This window comes from Rhinolophus sinicus, chromosome 16, assembly GCF_057876585.1.
Source record: "Rhinolophus sinicus isolate RSI-liver-muscle chromosome 16, RSI-T2T, whole genome shotgun sequence".
In the NCBI taxonomy this organism is placed as follows: Eukaryota; Metazoa; Chordata; class Mammalia; order Chiroptera; family Rhinolophidae; genus Rhinolophus; species Rhinolophus sinicus.
Genome location: NC_142516.1, coordinates 18,840,378 through 18,854,251, shown reverse-complemented (window position 1 = coordinate 18,854,251; position 13,874 = coordinate 18,840,378). Strand labels below are relative to the sequence as shown.

The 13,874-nt window shown below is 46.1% G+C and overlaps 1 protein-coding gene across 1 annotated transcript; it reads right to left on the bottom strand.

Annotated features, from left to right (window-relative positions):
* Positions 1-1,741: 1,741 nt before the first annotated feature.
* LOC148754967 (uncharacterized) lies at positions 1,742-3,702 on the bottom strand. Its single transcript, XM_088793132.1, has 3 exons — positions 3,282-3,702; positions 2,639-2,824; positions 1,742-2,371 (listed from the first exon to the last, which is right to left on the bottom strand). The coding sequence occupies exons 1-3, from the start codon at positions 3,478-3,480 to the stop codon at positions 1,953-1,955; spliced, it is 804 nt and encodes a 267-aa protein (XP_088649258.1). The 5' UTR covers positions 3,481-3,702; the 3' UTR covers positions 1,742-1,952.
* Positions 3,703-13,874: the final 10,172 nt, after the last annotated feature.

Below are 13,874 nucleotides of genomic sequence, written 5' to 3'. Positions count from 1 at the left end.
CACTTTATTGTTGTCATTGACAGGTAAGTAATGGTGATTAGAGAAAAACAGTAGATAAAGAAGTTTTGGAAATGAAGAGTGCCTGACCTCAATTCTGTATTCCTTTTCCTATCACTTGTGGCATGTAGATACTTCACAGAGCTTATTTTCTCCATTATATTTTGGGAGAACATCTGTTGAGGAAGTTGTTAAAGCCAGAAAAAAAAAAAAAAAAAAGACTTTAAGTGTTTTCAACACTACGGGGTTAAAAAGGGAGAACATAGCTTTGTTCATTGATTCTACTCTGATATGTCAGTGAAACAGAGGATTGGTGGTGTGTAATGAAAGTAGAAAAAAGAGTAGTCATAGCAAAATGAGAAAGTGAGGTCTAATGCTCAATGCAACTGTAGAAAGGAATTCCGTTGAGAGAAGCACCAGAGTGTTTTGGCAGTGGGCTGGAGGTAGTGTGCACAGTGGCATGGTAGAATTAGCCTCCTGTGGGTTGATGTGTATGTGAGCTTAGACCGAATGCCTTGTAGGTGTTAATGAATATGTCAACTTGATATGGTGCCAAAGCATAGGGTAGAAACAAGAATTATTAAAATAGAAGAATCACTAGATAAATAAGAGATTCGAGAGGCTAACAAGTCACAAGAGTATCTGCTGATTCACAGTGGAAAAGGTTTGAAATATTCTGAGATTTAGTGTGAATTAAGTAGACACAATGGACTGAGAATCAAAGACATGTTCAACGATAGCACATCCCCCAAATCACGCACTGTGTTCAGGCTTGCTTCCATGTGGGTTTCTATGCGTTCACCTTAAAGAAATTCATTCTCAGGTAAAAGTGAAAAAGATACAGCTATCTTTGAGGTACAGGCTGTGATGAAAATAAGTAAATGAATACACATACCTATGTTTCTTTAAATGGGTTTTATTTTTCATATAAAACAGGAAAACATTCATTGGGGAAAATGTCCCAATCAATGACTGTCCCGGTAGCCTGAGTCCCTAGAAGGAAAGAAGTGTTTTCTTCTGTATGCTCTCCCTCTAGCCGTCTGCTGAAAACCTGGACCCATGGGTCCCTGAGCTGGGATCCCCTAGGAGCAGATGTCTGGTCCTTACCTGTTGTGAGCGCCTGGAAGAGCAGTTACCACATTTCAGTCTCTCCCTGAAAGTCAAGGGGACGTTAACCCCTCGGCAGGGCCCTACATCCCTGCGTGGTATTTGTGACACGAATAGGGAACAAAATCCCAACACACAGGTTCAGATAGAATGAGTAACACAGCTTTATTTGGGAATCAATGTCCTTCCAGAGGCCAGTGCTCTGGTAAGCACCATAGGTTATACAAGATAAAATAGAATTTAATAACAAACAAAGTCCCAGAGTCAATTGAGATGGAGAAGGTCCCTGATCCGGGAGAGATGACTGGCCCCCCGATGCTCTGAGTCCAGCTGGTCTTGCAAGGAAGAACTTGGGAGAGTCCTGGAGTATCTCAGTTTGCCCCTCACAGAGGGTCTTAGCTAAAGCGCCCAGTGGGAATACTCACTGCACTGCTCTTGAGCTCTGCTTGTATCCTCTTTTCCTTGGACTTGTTTACTTCTTAGGTGATAACCTGAAGTTGTTTTGGTGAATGTATTAACCATTCAATTTTGTTATGCTCAGTTTGACACATAAACATAAACATGGTTACTTTCATTTCACTCTTATCAGTCTCACACTATTAGTAAACAACTTGTTCTGCAAGCCTCAATCCAATAACAACCTTGTTTATGGTATATTTTATATGCTCTACACAATGCCTAACCTGTTTCCAGGGCAGGAGAATTTCTGCCGCACTGTGGGGGAAGCCAGTCGCCTGGGTGTGCAAGATGCTGCTGGGGCCCCTTGCACCGGGAGTTGGGAGCGCAGAGGCGGGATTGACTCCGGGACATAAGGGACTGAGCGAGGACGCTGGCTGGGCGCGGGTCCGTTAACGCCATGGAGCATCGGGCAGGCAGGGCTGCTGGCAGGTGAGCTCAGGATTCGCAGCGAGCAAGGTGTCGAGTGAAGCCAGCGCCCAGTGCAGGTTCGCTCCTGCGTGCGCCAGCTGCCAGCTGAGCCAGGCGCGCTGCGAGGCCGTGGGCTGCGTGCCGCGGGACGGCACCGGCAGGAAGGCGCCCCCGGGAGCCCGCAGCTCGTCCAGGGCCACCTCCAACGCATCCACTTGGTTGAAAAACCTGGACGTGAGGACTGCCAGGGGCGCGCGGGCTTCGGGCGACAGGTGGCGGCGGTGGCGCTTTGGGGAGGCGGGCCCGGCCTCCCGGTTGTCCTGGCAGCGTCCCGTGGTCCTCGCTGGCCTTCTCGGCAGGGTCGTTCTGTCCTTGAGTTGCGGGAAAGGGTGGGCAAAACCTGCGGGGAGAGAAAAACACGTTGTTTCCGTAAGTGTGCGCGGCCTGGCCAAGGTCACGAGGGCCCCTTCCCAGTCCCACTTTACCACCCCACAACTTCACCTCCCATTCCCCACCACTCCTGATTCTGGTGGCCTCTTTCAGCCCTTTACAGCTTTAGGAACATTTCACCAGGGTCAGTGTCTGTCCCCTCCATTGGGTGCTGGTTTGCCATTCAAGGCAAGCATCCAAATCCCTACCTCTGCAAAGGCACAGCCGTCGAACCTACCTCCTTTGTCCTGATGTCCTGCTCTGTTGGAGTTGGGCTTGTCCTTCTCTCTCCCTCGGGCCGGTCGTCCCTTCACCTTCTTTTCTGGGTATCCATTTTCCTTGCAACCACTGCAAGGGGAGCCATTGGGACTTCTTGACCGTTTGTGCCTGGAGCCCATGGCTACCTGGCTCTGCCTGGTGATCACTGTCAGTGGAGAAGAGGACACTAGTGAGTGAATGGTCCCAGACCTATTTCTGGAAGTCTGGGGGAGAGTGGATTAGAAGAGGTCCCAAGTCAGACCTGGGTCCATAAGGGCCCCATCCCCAAATGCCGGTTAGTTCAGATGCTCACTGTCTCTAAGGGCAGCTGCCCAGGGCCCAGCTTTTCCCGCCGCTATGGATATGCCTCAATTTCCTGTCATGCCTGCTCCAGGAATCCCTCCCTCAGGTCCAGATCCCAATGGTGGCTCAGCTGGCAGAGCCCATGACCCCAAGGAATCTGATCTTCACCTTGGATTTCCCTCACCATTTTCAGTAAAGGTCAAACCTTCTCAGGCCTGCTGCTTTGCCCACCCCAGCCAATCTTTTGTGTCTCCCAAATTCTCCCAACCATTGTTCAAAACAATCCCCCCCCCCCAAAAAAAAGGAATTTATTATCCTACCTCCTCTGCTGTTGGAGCCTTTTGTGGTCTCCGTGATCCTTCTCTGTTTCTCATAGGGATGCCAATCTTCTCCTTTCTCTCCAAAGGACAGATTTCCCATGGAGTAAGTCCTTTCATATTCCCTGTGGGAGCGACTTGATCTTCCTGAATGTTCCTGGCGAGTCCTTCTGCCACTTGTTGCCCCTTCCATTCTGTCCATGTCTTCTGCCTGAGCCAGGAGTCTGGAGGTCTGAAGAGTGGACCCGGCAATGACCAGCTGGGCAGAGGGCTTGGCTTTTTATGCTTCCCAAGGTTCCCTGCTGGGTCATACCACTGCTGCGGGAGTGGCAATGGAGGGAAGACAACACCCAAGACATTATAAGTGGCTTGATTGGATGAGGCATATATTAGGTATGCAGCCCACTCTCTTGGTCCCTGACTCTTTAGCTGCTAATTTCAGAGCACTTTTCCTGAGTGGCAGCGAGCAGAGGCAATTCGTTCTGTGCTGAATGTGGATCTCAAAAAAGTACACTCACTCTTTTGTCATTTGTTTCTAGTTTCTTTTATTCCTGTTTGTTTCTATAGCTCTACGTGTGTGCGTGTGTATCAGCATGGGACATGCTAAGTATGCCGAGGGTCAGCGAAGTGTTGGTGTAAAACACGAGAAAACCTTTGAGTTTTTTGGGTATGCATTCTCGGTGGCCATGCTTCAGTTCTACCATCATGGCAGGAATGCCACCATGGAGTCTACAGAAAGAAAGTGTGTGGTTAGGTTCCCAATTAAGGTTTTTTACAAAACTGGCAGCGGCGCACATTCAGAGAGCCATAGTGGAGGAGGAACTTTACAACAGATGAAGTTGCAATTTATTATTCACATCTTTCTCATTTTCTCTTCACTCTTCTCCATCAAACAAGTACTGCCATAGGCTCATGACAATCCTGCTGGGCTGTGCTGTCATCAGTGATGTTTTTAAAAAACCTTCTGCCTGCCTCGCTGGTCAGGGTAATCAAAAGGACACAATGTGAAAAATCATAAGATAGACAGTAGGATTAGATTTGTGAGTCCCACCTCTCACATAACATAAAAGACATATCTAAGTAGCTCCATCTTCAAGGATCTGTAATCTCACTTGAGGGGAAGTGTCACAGCTAACGGACTGGTTTCGACTAAATTGATGCACAGTCTGGATGATTTCATCAAAATCCCAGGCTCTTTCCAAATGGTGCTTTCACATTCCAAACGGGATTTATTCTGTGACACTGATGGCCCTCATGATCCCATGCTGCCTGCCTGTCACCCATCATAAACAGAGGGCTGGATAGATTATCTCCATCCTGTATCCCTTCATCAGAAAGAAAGCGGTGTTCGAGACACTCTGGAAATATTGCTCGTCCACCTCCTTCTGCAAAATGACCTAAATTCCATAGTTACCCCACCCCCAACTCCACCCCTTCAGCTTATCATCATTGGTGGCTCTGGGGGCCAGACACTGGCTGTCTAGGGAACCAGTGGCAAGTCCTTTAGGGTTTTACACACGTCACCCAGGTCATTGACTGTCTTCCACTGAGTGCTTGGTTTGCCACTCAGGCCTGGTCCCTATGTCTCAACTTCTCCAAACACCCAGTTCTAAAATCTGCCCTTTTCCCCTTAGGTTCAGATCTGGCTGAGTCAGGCTAATTTTTTTTTCTACCTTGTGCTGAGGATGGTGGTGACTTCACCTTCTCTCCATGGTCTACATTTCCTTTTTGCTGTCTGCAAGGGGTGCCATGGGAGCTTCTCTACCATTTGTGCCTGGAGCCCTTAGCCACCTAGCTATGCCTGATTACTGTGGGTTATCAGGAGGACAGTAGTGAGTGGTCTCTGTGCTATGTCTGGAATGTGGGGTGAGTTAATTATACCAGGCTCCATTGATATGCAATGTAATTAATGGCCCCACCCCCAAGGGCCAGTATTCCTATAGGTACTCTTGTTTTCAAGTGTATCTGTGTATGAACTAGCCTTTGTCTTGTGTCTGTTTACACTCCAAGATTCCTGGCATGGTCTTACAAATACTTTAAGCCCAGACCCAGGCTCAGCTGGCAGAGCACTAACCACAAGGATTCTGGCGTTCACGTTGGGTTTTCATTACCTGAGTGAATGTCAAGTCCTCTGGGGTCTCCTGTTAATCCCAGCTCTACTCCAATCTCTTTTGTTTCATAAACCCACATAGCCATCTACCACAATGAATCCCAGAAAAAGTAGAATTTGGAAACCTACCTCATCTCCTTTGGGAGCCCTTCTGGGTCTCGACTATTCCCTTCTCCATTTTTCATGGGGAAGTCAATCTTCTCACTTTTCTTCAAAGACAGGTTTTCCTTGGAGCTAATAACCTTCATATTCCCTGTAAGAGGGACCAAGGGGGCTCCTATGTCCACAGCTTAAGTGCAATGATAGTCGTATTTAAAAAAAAGTGTAGCTTTACCAAGTCATTCTTGTTATTAAGGGTAAGTTAATTAATGAAGTGAGAAACCAGAAAGATTGGTGTGCAATGGAAGTAGAAAACTTTGGTAATGAACGTAGACACAGAAAATTAAATTTATACCTCAATATAATGCTAACAGTGCATTCCTTTTAAAAAAGAGCCATGGAGTCAGTGTGTTGGCAGTGGTGTCATTGCCAAATGACACAATAGAAATATTCTATGTTTTGACTGGAGTGGTGATCACAGGGGTGTGTACACATGTGTAAGCAATTTTATTGATGTGTCATCAGCTTCAGCTCTGTGTGCATGGCCTGTAAGTCAAACTTATAAAGTTGATATGATGAGGAACATAGAAAAAAAGAATAACTGAAACAGGGAAATAAATGAATAAACGATTCAAGAGGTATCTGAACAATAGCAAGGACATTGACTTAATCACGTAGTAAAGGTTTGAAATACTAAAGAAATTTATCAGGGTACCCATAGAAGCTAATGGACCATGAATCAAAAGCATGTGATTTTACTTTCAACACTAAAATATTACATCCCCTCTACCAAGTAATCAAGTTTGCTCGTTTGATTTAAAGGCAGGTAGGTTTCTGTATTAGTTTAGTTCTGCATTAGAACTGTCATAAGTACCACGAACTGGATAGCTTAAACAGAAACTTATTGTCTTGGAGTTCTAGAGACTAAAATTCCTAGATCTATTTGTCCTCAAGGTTGACTTCTTTTCAGCCTTCTCCTTGGCTTATAGATGGGCATCTTCTTCCTGTGTCTTCACATCAACCTTCCTCTCTGTGTCTATGTCCAAACTTCCTCTTCTTATAAGGACACCAGTCATGTGGGAGTAGGAGCCACCCTAACGATCTCATTTTAACTTCATTACCTCTTTAAAGATTCTGTCTCCAAATAAAGTCACATTCTGAAGTTATATGGGGGTAAGGACTTCAGCATATGAATTTTGGGGGGAAACACAATTCAGCTCGTAACAGTACCTAAGCGTTTACCTTGAAGAAATCTAATCTCAAGTAAAACCCACAAAACAACCACTGTTCTTTGCTGTGCAGGCCAAGACAGAAAAAAAATACACATATGTATAAAATATAATAAATAAAATGCATATGAAATATAATACAATTATATATATATATAACTTTATTGGGGAACAGTGTGTATTTCCAGAACTTTTTATTGGGGAACAGTAGTTTGTTTTTCCCAGGACTCATCAGCTCCATCCAAGTCAAGTTGTTGTCCTTTCAGTCTTAGTTGTGGAGGGTACAGCTCAGCTCCAGGTCCAGTCGCCATTGTTAGTTGCATGGGGCGCAGCCCAGAGAGTCAAACTGGCAACCTTGTGGTTGAGAGCCCCCCCCTCCAACTAACGGAGCCATCTGGCCACCCAGGAGCTGAGCGGCAGCTCATTGACTTCATTCTAGTTGCAGAGGGTGCAGCTCGCTGGCCCATGTGGGAATTGAACCGGCAGCCCCGTTGCCCAGAGCTCGTGCTCTAACCGACTGAGCCACTTGTCCACACTAAAAATATATTTATCATTTTATATATCTCTACATATCTTTGTAAGGGCTTTTCTAACCAAATGAAACATGAAAACAGTGATTGCTGAAAAGTTCCAATTCGATTCAAGTGCCCAATAATCTGAACCCTCAGAAGAAAAGGAGTGTTTTCCATTGGATGGCTATCCCTTCCTTCAGATTGTCTGTGGAGAAAGTGAGTGTCCCTGACCTGTCTCTGGAAGCCAGGGTGAAATCGAGTAGATCAGGCTCCATGAGGAGTCCCAAGGCAATAATGGCCCCACCCCCAAGTGCCGATCTTCCTCCAGCTGCCCCCAGCCTCCAAGGGCAGTCCCCAGGGGCTGTCCTCTGTGGTGACTGTTGATATACCTGAGATGTCTTCATGCTCCCACAAACGTTCCTTCAAGTCCAGACCCAGAGCAAGACTCAGCTAGTAGAGCCATTGACACATGGATCTGGACTGAATCTCGGCTTCTGCCCACCATCATTGGGGTACAGAGACCATGTTTTCTGGAGTTTCCTCCTTTTCCCATCCCCCAATCTCTTGTGTTCCCACATAGGACTGTTAACTTCCTTTCTTCACAAAGTAATTAAATATTAAAAAGATAAATAAAATACCTTATAACAATTTTTCCTGGGAGAGAAGAGTATTCTAGTAATTTTGTCTACAAAAATTGAATGGATATACCTTCTACTGACTCTTGAGAATTTGTATTATTCCTGAGAATTAAGTGGAAGAAATAAAATTAAAACCCCACACAAACCCTTGTAATTTAGAAAGGTCATGGAAGGTATTGTTCCAGACCACAAAGATTATACTGGCAACTTTTTAGCACTTCTAATGTACAACATTGAAAAACATGAATAGTAATAACATATACTGGCAATTTTTTAGCACTTTGAATGTACAACATTGAAAAAAATGAATAACAACAATAGTAAAAAAAAAAAAAGGACAAACAAAACCCACCTGGAAACAACCCAGTGTCCACAACTGGCGAATGTAGTATATCCTTACAATATAATACTCCCCAGCAATAAAAAAGCAATGGGCCACTGATACATGCAACATCATGGAAGGCTCTAAAACAATTTGTTAAGTGGAAGAATCTAGACAGAAAAAGCTACATATTATCTGATTTTATTTACATGAAATTTTTGGAAAACTCAAAACTATGAGTATAGAGACAAATTGGATCAGTGTTTGCTTTGGTCTGGGGGTGGGAGTGAGAATGGATTATACACAGATATGAGGGAACTTTTCAGGGTGATGAAAGTGTCCTAAAACTGAATCAGGGTGATGGCCGCACAACTATATAAATTTACTAAAAGTTATTGTATACTTAATGTGGACAATTTGTGGTATTAAATAGTAAAACTTTTAACAAAACAAGAAAATTATCAGCATTTAAATGCCAAAGTGTTGTATTTTATTTATAGAATTACAAGTAACAACTGAATCATGGAAATAACATGACTAGATTTATATCTGTAGTCAAATATCTATGGTTCCTTTCTTGGCCCACACTGCATGAAGAACTAAGTACAACTTTGCCCATTTCCTTAGGAAAGGTCCATGGAAGTTGGATGGGATGATCACACAGAATTCCTGCAGCGTTCCCCTTTGAACATCTCTCTTCTCCCAAATTTCTAAGTCATCTGCAAAATAGCTTCCTTTCTCAAGCCCTGTTACCCATGTAACCGACCTCAGGTCGCTTTAAAAAAAAAAAACTAGGAGAACGTCCAGGAAATAAGACCATGGAAAGAAGGGTGGCCAACAGAGGAGCAACACAAACGTGAAAGGGACACGATGGGCAGTGTAGGAGGTGTACCAACCATCCCATTACTGCCTCAAACCAGGTACAGAAATCAAGTACCTGGTTCTCTCTTTTTCATGAAGTATGAAAAAAGGGACAATTTAATACCTTTTACTTTTCATTCCATTTTTTAAAAAGTTGTTCTCTTGCTCCTCTTTCTTTTGTACTGGGTATGGTTAATACTCAGATCTCCAGCTTGGACCTTATGCTGCAAAACCGCGCAACAGGATTCTGACAGACTTCTTGAAACACAGCACTTTCTGACAACACTGGCCCATGATGACTGACTGAAGCACATCACAGACATGTGTATGTTTCTAATTGAGGACAGTGTCGCTGTAGGTGGATAACTGGATTGGTCATCTCCGAAACAGTGTGAATGTGCAGAGGACTATTATCCAAATGCCACAGACCCCAAAGCTACTGAAGGATCCCCCCTGCTCCTGCCTTTACCACTGCACCTAGGTCAGATCTCCCCACCTTGGAGAGCTCCCCTGAGAGGCCCTACGGAGGCACAGGACCAACTTTCTCTTGGGAAAGGTGATCATTCTCTTCTCTAACCTCAGGTGTCCCTCTTACTAGCTGGCCCACCGAACTCCAGGTGCAGCCTGGCCTTGTTGTGAATGGCAGAACCATCGGTAAGGGGCTGTGGAAGCAAGACTTGGATGAGGGATCAAGGGGTGTCATGCAGGCAGGGAAATGGGGGCATGGGACCCGTGCCAGGTTTGCCCGTCCCCATTGTACTCCTGGACATACACCCATCCCCATCACGCACCAGCACAAGCCTCGGACCAGTTACAGCAAGATCTCTTCTCTGAGGGGTGTGACAGAGCAGCCACAGAAGTAGACATTGTATGTGGGGAGCAGGGGAAGAGTAGACTCTATCTTTGTCACCTCAGCACCCACAGGGTCATCACTCACTCTGGCCTCCACCCTCCACCTGCACCACACATCCCTTTACTTTCCACTTCATCACCTCCCTCTGTGACAGATCCATTTTTATCACTGGATCCTGCACTGGTCAGGGGCCACCTGTCACCCGTACTCTCCGCCTGCCCTTTCCCTTCTACCCTCAGACCACAACCGGATTCTGAAACCAACCCTCATGTACACCCCACTTGATCCTTGGGCCCTCTCTCGTCACTATATGCCTTCTTCTTTCAAGACCCAACTTCTTACAATTTACCCATCTTAGGGATTCCACGGCTATGAGAGGGCCCTTTGACTAGAAGGACAGCAGACAGGTCCAGAATCTCTCACCAATTCAAGAGAGAGAGAGAGAGAAAGAGGCCCCAGAATATTCTTAGCAGGAAAAGCTCAAAGAAGGGAGGCAGGACTGGGGACCTCCCACCTCAGAGGGAAGAGCCCCCTGCCCAGGACAGGGGATTAGCAGAGAATCCTGGGAAAAGGTGCCCCAGCACCCGTCAGGTGCTCCACTAAAGAGCACATTTAAAATGCAAGGAGGCCTTAGTTCCACTGGAAAGCAGGACAGGGTGCAGAAGATGGCAGCACCGGGCCAAAGGCGTATGCAACTCACCAGAAACCAGGGGTGTTTCTAGGACAAGGCAGATACTAAATCTGAAGAACAAGTCAGCTATCGACCAGATCCAAAAACAAAACGCAAGTGGTTTGTAGAGCTAATGCAATGAGGAAAGCCCATCCAAGAATCACGACCCAGATGGGGACCAAATAAAGTTGCGGTCATTACAAGGCTCCCTGCTTCCCTACCCAGGGGAAAGGCATGAATTCCACATTCTGCTGACACAAGCAGGCTTGAGCTCAGAATGCCCCAACAGGCAACAGGAAGGTCAAAGACAGGGTCACGAATGCCAGGAACTCTGAGGTTCCACGATCCACCTGTGTTTTAGGCAACCATCTCCCTGGCTGATTGCCTCAGAGACCAGGATAAGAAATCAGCAGAAACTCATGGGCGTTTGACATAGGTTCTATCCAAGGGTAAAATAAAATGGTATGAGTCATTTGTGTCGGGGTTTTCATCCACTGAACAAAAGGAAGGACAAAAAGAGCCATGGTCCAAACCGACACACGTCAGGATGTGCACAGAGCCCCAGACCACTAGAAATCAGAGCTGCCTCTGTGGGCAAGAGACCAAGGAGGCCCTCAGCTGCCCCATCGTCACCTGATGGGTTTGAAGGATGCTTTCCCTTCAAACCCATCCTTCCTAAATTAATCATCCTCCACCCATCCACCCAGGGCTTGCCTCTCTAGAAGCAGCATTTGCACCCCTGTAACAAACTCTATCGACCCTCACGCTGGCAGTCCTCTGAAGCGGAGCAGCCCTGTTCATCAGCAGGGATTCTTTGCAATATTGGTGTCTTCTAGCGGCCACGTGTGGTGGATTGCCTGCGCTCAGTGCGGGGACATACATTCAGGGGATCCTCAGACCTGGGCTCAGGGCCTGGAAGGGTCCCCTTCAGTCTTCCTGAGGCCTGCTTTACTGCTCACACATGACCAGGGGGAGGGGTGACAGGGGTCTTCCTCACCTATCCATCTCTAGTCTTCATTGCACCTGCTCAGAGATCCCATTCCTTAAAATTTTCATTCTTCTTAACACATTTATATAAGAACAATCGGGAATCTAGAAAACATTCCAAAGCTTCTCTTTGGGAGAAGAATAACTCCACCCAAAGACATAGATAAACCAGACCTTGTCCTGCTCCCTCACCACCTTTAACTTCATACAGCTGTGTGAATGGGGTGCATGTGTAATGAGATTACAAAGGAGGACACAACTGGATTTCAGTATGGGGGAGGGACAAGTAGCTTCTTACTTCACACAATTTGGAGGTGGGAGTGTGGGGCGGCTGGACCCTGCACTCACATTGGCGGGAGAAAGGGAACCCAGTGGTGAGGAACAGGGGCCAATTGCCCCTGAGAGCCCTCACCCACTCCTGCTGAAGGTGGGGCCCACCTGCAATAGGTCCCCCTCCCTCACCTTCATGGACTCTACACAGAAGAGACCAGAAACACCAGCTCTGTGGTGTGAGGTGGGGAACAGACAGGAAGGTAGCTGTGAAGCTCCTTCCCACCTGGCAAGTGTCTCTTACTCAATGGCTTATTTAAGGTTCCAGAAAATTCTTCGTCACCCAACCCCAGAGAGGGCTGCGACACCCAGTGTGAGGGGCAGAGGGTGTGACTATGTGTGGAGTAACCAGCGCCAGCTGGAGGAAGATGGGGCAGGACCCTTTCCAAATCTTCCTCTACCTGATGAGATGGCAAAGAGAAGGGAGATCAGAAAAGATCTTATTAGCGAAACTGAGAGGGAGAGACACATAGCATTGAGAGCTTTAAATGAGGAATCACAATGTACGCACGAGAAGTTCAGGTTACTTTCCAGCTACCGCAATGGGGACTTACTTCAAAGCTAGCGACTCAGTATCAGACCTGTGCGCCAGGCACATCTCCCGCCAACCTCGCCCCAGAAGGGTGTCAGGAACAGCAACAGTGTCCAGTGCCACATGGACGCAGTTCTGGCTGAGCACTGAGTGGGATGTGGCTATTGCTGAGGGGGGTCCTGGGCTGACCCGACCACGTCCCAGAATCAGGCCAACTGCGGTGTGAGTATCTCCATGTCTATGAACTTGACAATGAGGTCTCCCCACTGTGTACCTTGAGGAAGGGAAGCCCCTGCCATGCAGACTTCACAATGGATGGCTCCGCAGTGTTACTACAGGTCAAAGAGTCAGGCAGCCATCACTGGTGAGAATGTTCCCCTTGCATCCACACAGAGCACCTTGGGGAAATGAGGCAGAGAGTGAGGAAAAGGTTTTGGGTGGCCAGGTCACCTTCTGGTGCATGACAAGAACATTGTGGAATGCAGGCTTGCATCCTGGCGGAGGGAGTGTGGGTTGTCTCTTAGAGCACAAGGACAGTGCCTGCAGGGAGGTTGTCAGGCTGGAACGTCCCTCTTTGGTAAGTGTCCTGTGCCCTCCTTACACCATTCTGTACGCCATTGTGCAGGATCTCGTCCTCGGTGCATACAGTTGGCCTTCGGGGTGGAAGAGTCCGCTGCGATCTTCCTGTGCTGATCAGTGTGGGGCCTAGAAACAGGAGAAGCCATAGATATTTACCTGTTATGTCTCCATTTTAACTTTGAATTGGACAGTAAGGTCTCCCTGCTGATTACAAACCCTGAGAAGGGAAGCATTACCACAGGTCAAAAGGCCACCAGCCATTACAGGTCCATGTTTCATCATGCTTTTCTAAAACAGGAGGGTTTTTAAGTATCCAACCTAGTATTTTAATAAATGATGCCTTGCAAAAACGATAACATCCAAGAAACAAAAATAGCAGAAAAAGTGCGAGTAATTTTAGATGTCATGTTTCATGCCAAACATGATTTACTTCTTAGAAGATCACAAGATATTGATTGACCTCAATGCTGAAATGTTCAAAAAAGTTGTACAAGAAGATATAAAATCTATAGAGCTAATCGTATAGTAAATGATACAAAGGCATTTGTGGCTTATTCGTGTAACAAAATTTGTATAACAAAATGAATACACACTGCACTGGGAAATCATGTTAGATCTGAAATACCAATGTGAAGTAAGCAGCAGAACACCTCTCTTTACTTTTTGATTGTATGACAGATGGACCCCCATCATGAGCTCATGTGTCAGATTTGTTGGCATGTTTGCCATAAAATGATGTGTTAAATGACAGAAGAAAATTACATTGACATGATTGAAATGAAAGAAACATTTGGATATGATCTAGCTTATGAAATTATTATAAATTGGGAAAAGATGATATTAGCACAAAAATGCCAGTGGCCAGCTATATGAT

What these genes read in the sequence shown, in the direction of transcription:
- LOC148754967 (XM_088793132.1), bottom strand. Translation starts at nt 3,480, where the DNA reads ATGGACAGAATGGAAGGGGCAACAAGTGGCAGAAGGACTCGCCAGGAA. An exon ending in AGGCTCCAACAGCAGAGGAG is followed by an intron (nt 2,825 to 3,281) that starts GTAGGATAATAA and finishes CTCCACTGACAG; the next exon opens with TGATCACCAGGCAGAGCCAG. An exon ending in AGGACATCAGGACAAAGGAG is followed by an intron (nt 2,372 to 2,638) that starts GTAGGTTCGACG and finishes CTCTCCCCGCAG; the next exon opens with GTTTTGCCCACCCTTTCCCG.